Here is a 10,481-nt window from a genome sequence, read left to right as displayed (position 1 = left end):
TACAGGACTTGACAGTGTGCATTGGAAAATAATCATAACACACCAGGAGAAATACATTTAGTGAAAACAAGTTAACCACTTTAACTGCTTTTTTAATGGCTTTGCTTTGACAAAAAAAGTACTTTTGAGTACAGAACATTTACAACAGATAGGAAAGTACGGTATTTTAACACAAACGTCATCTTTTTTAGAGAATGAATCCAACTGTACGAAAACAAAAATTATCTTTACACATGCAAAAGCTCAAATGTGCTAAGGATATTGCATTTCAAGTGGTCTTGGGGAGCCTACAGGTTAATAGGGGCCCCAAGCAGAAGCTGGCAGCCTCTGTGGTTTTAGTGACAACATCCAGCATCTAATGTTTTGTAAGTTCTCTCTGAATCCATGATTGTACACCTGCTATGGTTCAAATATGATGATATTGCACCTAATTATTGCAGACTGCATTCCACAGGTCCACATACAGTACATCACACCAGTCCATCAATTAGATGCAAAATTATGTCGTTCTCTGACTTCTTGGTAAACAAAATATTTTTTAAAAGAAATGACTGACGTAAGACCTTTCAAAAGATATCAGAATATGTGTAATATGTTTTTAAAGTTAACCTCCAAAGTGTGTATTTCAATAAATACTACATATGCTAAAAACTGTAAAACCTTCATCATAAATGGCTCATCAATAACCGTGATAAGGACATAAATAAAAATATTCTCTGAAAGGTTGATCGTGTTTAACAACACAGAGAAAAAACTATGATTACAACTCAGCATTTAACTTGAGCTGGATGGAAAATCATTCAAAAATTGCCCTCAGTGATAACACATGAAAAACTACAGTGGCATCATAAAACAGTGAGCTGGTCAGTATGACTCTTCACATCACTCTACTTGACTTTGCCATGAGTCTTCAAATGAGAAAGCACCTTGTCTACCTGCAACAGAGCAATAAGAACAATACCTATAAATCTGCATAGCAGAATGACTGTAACAAATGCAAAACAAGAAGATATACTATAATACTATTAATAATAATATATTTAGTTAAGATTAAACAAAACATGGTATTCCTAAGTAGTATAATTTCTATAACAATCTTATAATTACAATTCAAAGACGGTAATGATATACGACTGTCTTTATCTTTTTTATACATTCAAATTGACCTCAATCGAAAGATTGTATTAGTTTAACTGAACGTTTTCAAGTAATACTAAATAATAAATAACTCCTGTCAAACTGCCAAAATTAAAATGCCAGTTATGGTATTGGTTGTCTCCAGCCTCCACAGATAACTGGTGAACTCACTCTAATGAACCAGTGCGACTGGGGCCCATAGCGGAGCTGGGACTTCAGGGTCATCATGCTGGCTGGGGCCAGCACATGGAGATGGAGATGAGGAACAGATGAGAATGGAGGAATGTGAAACCCCATCCTGCACAGTTTCAATGACAAATATTAACAAAGTTAACAAGAGTGGAGTCAACATCCTACAGCTCTCATCTCAGAAAACTGAGTTACCTGATGTCATCTAGGTCAATGACTTTATTCTTCTCCAACGCACTCCTCCCCATTTCCACCATCCGCTCAACTACAAAGAAAATAAAAACAAAAAACCACATCAATATGGCCAAAAAACTAAAGTACCCATCAGTATGTCTACAACATAAGAATACCAAAAATAGTTTATAAATCCTCAGTAGCTCATTTGCCTTCATTCAGTGATACAGTTGTGGAAAAAATACACATACATTTAGATTTTTTTAAATATTATATACTGATTAGAATCCCCTCAGGGAAATTAGTGGCACACTCTAGTTAGTTCAAATCATGCATCTATATGTGTGTATAGGCCCACACAAACACACACATGGGGCCTGTACGCATGCAGAGGAGGTAGAGCAACTTGTAAGGGGGACGGCACCTTGCTCAAGGGCACCTCGGCAGTGCTCCGGAGGTGAGCTCCCACTGTCAGCTCACTTCCGGGTGTTCTTTTTGGGCGGGAGCAGGAATCGAACTGCCGATTTTTGAAACATTGGACGACCCGCTCTACCGCGCGCTCTACCAGCCACGGACACCCCAGATGAAATGCAGTGAAATCTATCCTTACACCTTGGTTGGTTGGTTGGTTGGTTAGTTGGTTGTTTGTTTTGTCAAGAAAAAACCTCCAACCCTGCCACCACGTCATGTGTTGTGAAGGTTTTGCCTATATATGATTAAAGTAAGCAGGTTTGACAATCATTACATATCAAGCTGTCATTTAGTCTGATAAATGCTTCAAAAAGTAATGTTATAAATAAATCAAATGAACATTTAACAAAGTATTTATATCCCGATGATACTAGTAATACACAAGGTTATTCCACAGGTTGGAAATTGCATTGATTGCAACAAATCAATCATAAAGTGTACATTAATCCTGCAACAGGATGCTTTAATTAAATGTGCTGCTGCTCTTAGTTAATGAACCGTAAGGCATCAGATCTGACATATTTTTAGTTTTCTTCCCTTCTTCCCTTCTGAATGCGAACTTTGTAGATAAAAATGTATGACATTTGTGATCACTCCTCCCCAAAAATATACCATGTTAACTGAATCAGATTAACAGATTAACAGATCAGATTGTAATGATTTCTTGATAGATCAGTTGTTACTTTTCTCTAATGCAATTATTGCTTATCAGCTGATGTTAATCTGTTTTGTCAGAAGTGTTTCAGCCTGATGATGGTGTGTTTTTTCCAGCTCTGTTTTTACAAAATATTTTTGATCTGTGGGTCAGGGCAAAGGCAGAAATTTCTGAGTTGTGGTAATTTTGCCAAACGTTTGAAATCAAATACTCACTCAGGCACATTTTGGGCACATTTGTTAATTTCCCTGACGGAACCTCCTTAAGGGATCAATAAAGTTATACTCTACTCTATTTTGAATTTATCAGCTTTTTGATTGATTTTTATTTGCTAGTGTTCAATGGCCTTGCGTCTAATGTCACCTGAGTGGTGACTGATGTCCAGCTTTTGCTCTAATGGACTTGATCAAAACTGTTCACAAACACAAACCTGGATCAAATGTAACTTTTTTCCAGAAATACTTTTCTTTTTCACTGTCTCTAACACTACCATCATTTCTTTGATGCTTGAATCTTGACTGTTAGACAGGCATCCACAAAAAAAAAATCCAGACTGACTTTTGAGAGGAATCTTTTCCCTGCTGCTGCACAGTTAGCAATTAGGATGGGAAACGTGCATCTACCACCAACAATTGCTCGGCTTAATTTTAGACGGGGTTTGGCTGAATCAAGTCTACATTTGGGCCTTGGTGGCGGTGTGAACCCTGTTGTGTGTCATTGTAGTTGTTTTTGATATCCCAAACCATGCAATGCTGAAGTGAAAAAAGTTATCTAGGATCTAAATCTGTATTTAGATACACCGTTAAAAAAATAGTCATCTCCTTCTTGCACCAAGATTAACCCTTAAACTGAGTTTCAGAAAAACTTGTGGTTTTAGTTTGGGGAGGGGGCTAATACGGGTGATCACAGAAATCTTTTTGAGTAATAATCTTCCAGGAGTTCAGAGAGACATTAATAGTCTTGCCGAACTACAATCCAGCTCAAACTGCTGACTCATCTCTGATCACTTCCCCCCCACACCCACAGGCTGACACCAGAACCTCCAGATCACCTAAAGGCACGTCGTCCCTCCGGAGACTTTTGCAGTTGTCTATATGCGTTCTGGGAACGACGAGGTAATGGTGGGTGGCACCGGGCTTCACGTCACAAAAACAGAGCAGCTCATCATCCTGTGGACGGACAGGGAGAGGATTGTCAGGTGACCGGGTTTCTGATGAATCAAGTCAGCTGGAGTCCTTAGAAAAGACGCGAACCGTCTTCCAGCTCAGTCGTATGGTCGACTCTACTCAGCCCGGGGGCAGCCGCTCCTGTTCGTGGACGTGATCGGGCTGTGGGTACTCACACTCAGAAGGATTTCCGTGTCCGTGCGCTCCGTCGCGATGAGACAGAAGGGACACGCATCGCTGCCGGACGCGCCCCGAGTCTCCATTGTTAGTTCAGGCTTTGGACTCACGGTGTGGGGAGAGTGTGTGCGAGTCTGTGGCGTGGATCACGGACAGGAGTGTCTCCTAGTGCGCGTCAGGACAAACAGCCAATCACAGAGATCGTTGATCAGCGGTCAAGGATGACCCCTGACCAGTCCAGGTGTGAAATAGACCTTGATGTCTTTACATGCCAGATAACTCACTATATATATATATGTCAAACTTGACTCAAAATACTGTGGTTCATTTTTAAAAATGTTAAATGTTTTTTTTAAATCTAAAATTATTAAGTCAATATTTAGAAACTTTGTGTAATACACTCATTTCCAAGCGTTATAGAGAGCTGTCTTATGTCCTCTAACACCATAATAATTCTACAGCTACATAAAACAAGTGATCTGCAGATGGCACAGCCACCTAAAATCCACCAAAGTATTGTGTAATAAATCAGCCAGTACCCATAATGTAATAATATAATAATAAATAATAATAAAGGCGATCACGTGACGCTACATCGATTAGCCTACCTGTGCTACATGGGTTTTTGCATACTCAGTAGTCGATTTATGCATGTCATGATGGTACGTCATCTGTTTGCTTTCTTAATATTTTAATTCATAGTAACTATGTTAAGCAAAAAAAGAAAGTGCAACGTGAATTTACATGTACTATATAACAGAACGTGATGGGAGCCAGCGTTCTGCATGATTTGCAATGTCAAGTTGATCAACTCTAGTCTCGCACTGGCAAAAATAAAGGAACGCTTCCTTAAGCTGCATGGAAAACAAAAGAAACAGACATTGCTGTGAAAATGACATAAGAGTAGCACTTGCCAAGGTAAAGCCAAACATACAGTGATTTGCGAAAGTATTGCCCCCCCAAAAAACTTTTTTTTGACATTTTGCCACATTTCAGGCTTTAAACTTAAAGTTAACAAACTGAAATTATTTTTCAAGAATCAACAACATATGAAACACAATCCTGAAGTGGAACCAAATTTATTCAACATTTTATATTGTCTTTACAAATCCAAAACTGAGAAGTAGGATGTGCAAAAACATTGGCCCCCTGTTCTCTCAGCTCAACTAACCGACTCCAGAAGTTCCCTGATGACTTCTGAATGATCCAATATTGACCTAAATGACTAACAATGACAAACAGAGTGCACCTGTGTGTCATTTGACCTCACATTTACATATACTTTTCAGCTTTTTATTTGTAAACACAATATTAAAAATTTGAATTTTTTTACAAAAGAAGGGTTTGGTGAGTGAGCCCATGAAACCGGCAGGTTTCAGCACCTCCAACAAGATTAAGAACCACTGCTTTAGAGAGTTTAGAGTGAGGAATATTGTTGTAGAGATAAAATACATGACCAATCAGTAGTCACCTCAAACTCATTTCATTCATTAAGAAAAACCTTCAGATAAATTTACAGATTAATCTGCAAACACAAATTATGCATGTACACAAAATGTGATATTCAACCGCATCAGTCTATGAATATTGTAAATCTCGCTTCCTCAATTTATGAAGTTTATTTCCTTTCGTAATCAACTGACTGCTCGACAATAGTCCAGTGTGTGTGACTTGGACACTGGGTTCAATTAACATTGTGTTAACAAGAGACATAGAGACAGAGCGAGAGGGTCGCTGTTAGGCATTTTATTGATTTAACATTCATATCTTCATACTGGCAGTGAAAAGTCAAACAAAATCCTTTAAATATCAAGAGGATAAGATCTGGTTATCACACAATCTGCCTGTTTAATATTATTTTTTTTTAGATTTCATATCACGGGGAGTAAAAATAAAATTTCTTTTACATTAACTTTGTCCATGTACAGTGCCTTGCGAAAGTATTGCCCCCCCTCAAGCCTTTTGACATTTTGCCACATTCCAGGCTTCAAACTTAAAGATAACAAACTGAAAATATTTTTCAAGAATCAACAACATGTGAGACACAATCGTGAAGTGGAACCAAATTTATTCAAAATTTTATATTGTGTTTACAAATAAAAAACTGAAAAGTAGGATGTGCAAATGTGAGACCAAATGACATACAAGTGCACTCTCTTTGTCATTGTTAGTCATTTAGGTCAACATTGGATCATTCAGAAGTCATCAGGGAACATCTGGAGTCGGTTAGCTGAGCTGAGAGAACAAGGGGTCAATGCTTTTGCACATCCTACTTTTCAGTTTTTAATTTGTAAACACAATATAAAATGTTAAATAAATTCGGTTCCACTTCATGATTGTGTCTCATATGTTGTTGAGTCTTAAAAAATATTTTCAGTTTGTTATCTTTAAGTTTGAAGCCTGAAATGTGGCAAAATATCAAAAAGTTCTTCGGGGGGCCAATACTTTCGCAAGGCACTGTAGATACTGTTATGCACTGTTATGACCCATAAAGACCGTGTCCACCAAAAAGAGGACCAAATGTAATGACTGAATGACGATCTACAGAAGCTACAAGACAAGAATAGAAAAAATATACAAAAATATAAATATACAAGCGTTAATTAATTAATCAATTAAACTCATCAATCTGATGAATAAAATATGCTAAATAAATAAAAGAGCAAAGACCCAGATCAGTTGATTCTGTCACAGCATTAAACGTCCCATATTATACTCTTTTTTTTTGGGTCCTCAATATCTTCGATTGAAAACTGATGAAATGAGCGTCCTGTTGAAACACTGTCTCTACAATAATTATGGAGCTACTTTCAATCAGCCTCACCTCACTTGATCAGCTGTTCGAACTGAAAACAACAGGGAGACATCACGGAGGATTTGTGGAAAAAAACACAGGGCTTGCAAATGGTAAATAAATAAGTGGAGGAGAAAACGAATGAGTATGGAGAGGAGATAATAAGAGACAATCATCACTGATAATGAGAGACCGCTGGCTAACGAAGTGGAGGCTAACAGTCTGTCGTGCTTCAGTGTAATGCAGTTACAATCCTAGATAATTATGTTTCCACTGAGGGCTTCCTGTTCGTGCCGACAGGGATGTAACCGGAGCAGTAAGAAGAAACGTGAAGGTCTTGTGAACTATCAACAGCTGGCTGTTGGGTGCCTTTGCCGATTATCACCGCTCCATACGCACATTGCCAACACTGATCGTCCTCAACTTCACCACACACACGCACGCACGCACGCACACACACACACACACACACACACACACACACACACACAAGACATACACCGCTAGCTGACTTCCAACAGCTTTGTGTGTGACTCTGAGCCAGGACATTACCACACACTTTTATCTTAGCCTGAACAGGAATTCCATGTCCTCATCCGGCGAGAGGAGGTGTTCCTGTGCAGATGGGCGGATGGGCTATGTCTAGCTCTCCTGTTAATCACTCACGTTGTGACGTCACAAGGAACGCAGATTTTAATCTGGACATTTTTAGACTCCTGGACGTTTTCCTAGACATTAGTCGATACAGGACCCGTCAGTTTTACAGATTCTAGAGTTGGTAGGGTTAGGGAGGACCCCTATATATAGAGAGAGACCTAAAAACCCCCACTAAACACCACTGAAATAAGTCAATGAAAATAAATCCAACAGACCTATCAAAAAGACAAACAAAACAACAAAAAACAGACAAATTCACAATGAAGCAGCACCATCAGGTCTCATACTGATGGATGTATCCAGTGCCCAGTAGGTAGAAGAGAGAACCTGGATCCCTGTCCCATTTAATTTCACAGATCACCTGCACACAGGGAGAAGACACACATACAGTAATTAAAACATGGAGACCACCTAACCAGTAGATGAGCTTGTAACATGTACAGGTACACAAAAGCCAAAATCCAGCACATATAGTTTTTAACTCAATACCTGCATCACTTCTATTGTGGATCTATCTTCTTCAGAACCTCCTGCAGATGTTCTGCCTGCAAGGAGCATCACACATGTATAAGAGCATGAAAAGTACATAGTGGTGGTCAAGGTCAAAAGAAAAAGCCACTGCATGATGTTTCATTCAAAATAATTAATTAAAAAAAGCTAATTTACATAGAATGAGAGCACATTTTAGAGCCATTGCGTTGATACCACTACAGTGACCATTACATTATTTGAATAAGAGAAATAACTAAACAAACTGAAGACGGAATAGTGACCATTGTATCCTCAGCACTCACAGTTACAAACCAGTCACTCTCTGGAATGAACTTATACTTGAAGTACATATAGATTTTGCTGCTGGGGGCGAGCACATGGAGGTGGAGGTGATCAACTGAAATGTTGGGAGGCTGGTGGAACCCCAGACTGTGGATGAAGAAAAATCAACGCGACACTCAGGACATTGACAAGCCAGTCAAATTACAGAAGAATGAAGTCTTTCACCAAATCATGATTCCACAACATGCATTCCAAAACATGTTACTGTAAACATGTTTGATACAACTTGAATCAAAAGGGTGATTTTTTGAAAAAGTTGCTTATTTTCTTTTCTTCTGTAGCAGAAAGATGATAAAACCAAAAACCCTCTTTTGTCTTTAAGGTGATTGTGAACCAAAGTAACAGTGAATCAGTTTAATGTGGGATGAAACCAACAAAAACATAAAGTGTGTACCGGCTGTGAAGCTACACATGATGTCTTTTATTTGACGTATACATCCCATACAACAACCAAAGTGTTCAGATGCCACATGCTGGCTGTGTGTTAACATTGAACACTTACACATTAAGAGTGTCTGTAAATGAAATACTCGTTATTCAAAGCCAAAAGAACACATTGTCAAACAACACCCATCTCCATACCTTATGTCCTTCATATCAGTGATGCCTTGGTCTTGTAGTACATTCCTCCCCATCTGAGCCATCTGCTTAACTGTTGGATAAATGAGTTATTTCAATAAAAAGACTATTCTTCATACAGCAAAAAAGGCTGTGTGTCTTAAATGTCATCTTGTCAAACAGGAAGTGGAGGAGGAATGCTGACAGACGGGATGCAGCAATAGTGACTGAGCTGCAGCGGTGAGTTAGTAGCATCCCACCATAACTAGTTTGACAGCATAGCAAACACATCAGCAGTGGATTTGTACAGTCTGTATCAGTACCGAGCTTGATGTGACCCCGGTGGAGGGAAAAGCAGCTGACGATGTGCCGTTTGGGCACAACCAGGTAGTGATGAGGAGCAGCAGGACAGATGTCTTTAAAACACACCAGCTCCTTGTTCTGCAGGAAGGAATGGAGGTATAAGGAAACACATTTTCACGCATGCTCAAACCTGTAACAGTAAAAACAAAGATTAATAACACCAGCACAACAAGTTTAGTTATGTAACTACTTAACCTCTGATCACCTGATATAGAGCTGGATGCTGAAGCTGATTTGATGTTGACCGTTTGAAAAGCAGCATTATCATTAATTTTACGTAAATAACTAGAGTGGAAAAATAATATTGGACAAAGGATTTGACTGACTGATTCATACAACGGGATTATACCTTACTGTGAAGCTATTTAACAAATTATAAGGGCATCCTGTAGAGTGCCTGCCTCCACTAAAGCTCAGCCTTTTAATTGAAGCTGAATCCAAACTCCAGGGATGGGTGCCTTCAGAACGGCCTCCCACTGAGGTAAGCTTAGAAAAAGTCTCAGGGTCTCCGAGGCCTTTTCTGCTGGCCGAAAAAATATCTGAATCACAGACTGATGTTAATTATATTTTGTCCATGAATACTTATTAAATAATTCCAATTTGTCTGTCAGCTTCCTCTCATTGCTTCCCCCCTGGTTGCGCTGCTTCCAGACGTTCGATTTCCTATTTAAGCCTTTAACCAATCACATTTCAGCCCTTAGTTCTTGCCAGGGTCAGAAATCTACCTGGACGCCTTCACAATCAGTTCAGAGGGTGCTGTGGCATAAAATAAGTGTCGGTAAAAACTTCAACCATAACTGAGAAAAATGCCAAAAAAAGAATCACTTCATTTAATACTTCTGTATAAAAACTATTCGCTGAAATGAACGTTTTTCTTAGTCGCAGTTTACAAAAACGATGGAAACACTCGTGTCCCTCTAACAACAACCTGTGGTCTTTAGACTACACTCGTTGCTACGACAGTTCATGGAGTGACTTTACCTGTCTCTTCCTACCTCTCTGAGGACTTCAGCTTCTTCGTCTTGACCGCTGGATATCAGACAGAAAACACAGTCATGTTTCTGTAAGTCTAAACATTTGTTGTTGTTCCCCATACTGTACTTGGTTTTCATCTGTTTCAGGAAACGCGTCACAATTTGTACCAACTCAAAGATGTTCTTGTTTGCGAAGATAACCCACTAACACCCCCTTCTTCAGCCATTAAGTCAAGAAAACCAACGTTTAGTTTTATTGTCTTAGAGTGTGTCTTCTTCACAAGAAGCAATCTTTGATGGGATGCCGAAGATCTCAGACAATCTAGGCAGTT

At 39.0% G+C, this 10,481-nt stretch overlaps 2 protein-coding genes across 3 annotated transcripts; both read right to left on the bottom strand.

Annotated features, from left to right (window-relative positions):
* Positions 1-83: 83 nt before the first annotated feature.
* LOC137613768 (adenosine 5'-monophosphoramidase HINT3-like) lies at positions 84-4,247 on the bottom strand. Its single transcript, XM_068343200.1, has 5 exons — positions 3,969-4,247; positions 3,678-3,795; positions 1,522-1,591; positions 1,309-1,435; positions 84-935 (listed from the first exon to the last, which is right to left on the bottom strand). The coding sequence occupies exons 1-5, from the start codon at positions 4,053-4,055 to the stop codon at positions 888-890; spliced, it is 450 nt and encodes a 149-aa protein (XP_068199301.1). The 5' UTR covers positions 4,056-4,247; the 3' UTR covers positions 84-887.
* An 853-nt stretch (positions 4,248-5,100) lies between these two features.
* si:dkey-25e12.3 (adenosine 5'-monophosphoramidase HINT3) lies at positions 5,101-10,298 on the bottom strand. Of its 2 annotated transcripts, XM_068343199.1 has the most exons (6): positions 10,171-10,298; positions 9,136-9,253; positions 8,837-8,906; positions 8,215-8,341; positions 7,910-7,965; positions 5,101-7,781 (listed from the first exon to the last, which is right to left on the bottom strand). In XM_068343199.1, the coding sequence occupies exons 1-5, from the start codon at positions 10,285-10,287 to the stop codon at positions 7,921-7,923; spliced, it is 477 nt and encodes a 158-aa protein (XP_068199300.1). In that variant the 5' UTR covers positions 10,288-10,298; the 3' UTR covers positions 5,101-7,781; positions 7,910-7,920. The 2 variants fall into 2 exon arrangements, 1 of the variants encoding a protein (XP_068199300.1); XR_011038985.1 differs by having other exon boundaries at positions 7,910-8,341.
* Between the last annotated feature and the right edge of the window lie 183 nt (positions 10,299-10,481).

This window comes from Antennarius striatus, chromosome 19, assembly GCF_040054535.1.
Source record: "Antennarius striatus isolate MH-2024 chromosome 19, ASM4005453v1, whole genome shotgun sequence".
Lineage (NCBI taxonomy): Eukaryota > Metazoa > Chordata > Actinopteri > Lophiiformes > Antennariidae > Antennarius > Antennarius striatus.
Note: the sequence above shows the minus strand (reverse complement) of the source record. Positions and strands in the feature narration are given on the sequence as shown.

Bases quoted from the DNA above. Each gene is read 5' to 3' on its own strand.
- LOC137613768 (XM_068343200.1), bottom strand. From the start codon at position 4,055: ATGGAGACTCGGGGCGCGTCCGGCAGCGATGCGTGTCCCTTCTGTCTC. The intron at 1,592-3,677 runs GTGATCTGGAGG...TTTTCTTTGTAG, and splicing joins GAGGGACGACGTGCCTTTAG to TTGAGCGGATGGTGGAAATG. The intron at 1,436-1,521 runs GTAACTCAGTTT...GAAACTGTGCAG, and splicing joins ATTGACCTAGATGACATCAG to GATGGGGTTTCACATTCCTC.
- si:dkey-25e12.3 (XM_068343199.1), bottom strand. From the start codon at position 10,287: ATGAAAACCAAGTACAGTATGGGGAACAACAACAAATGTTTAGACTTA. The intron at 8,342-8,836 runs GTATGGAGATGG...CTTCATCCACAG, and splicing joins ACTGATATGAAGGACATAAG to TCTGGGGTTCCACCAGCCTC. The intron at 7,966-8,214 runs GTGAGTGCTGAG...TGCTCCTTGCAG, and splicing joins AGAGTGACTGGTTTGTAACT to GCAGAACATCTGCAGGAGGT.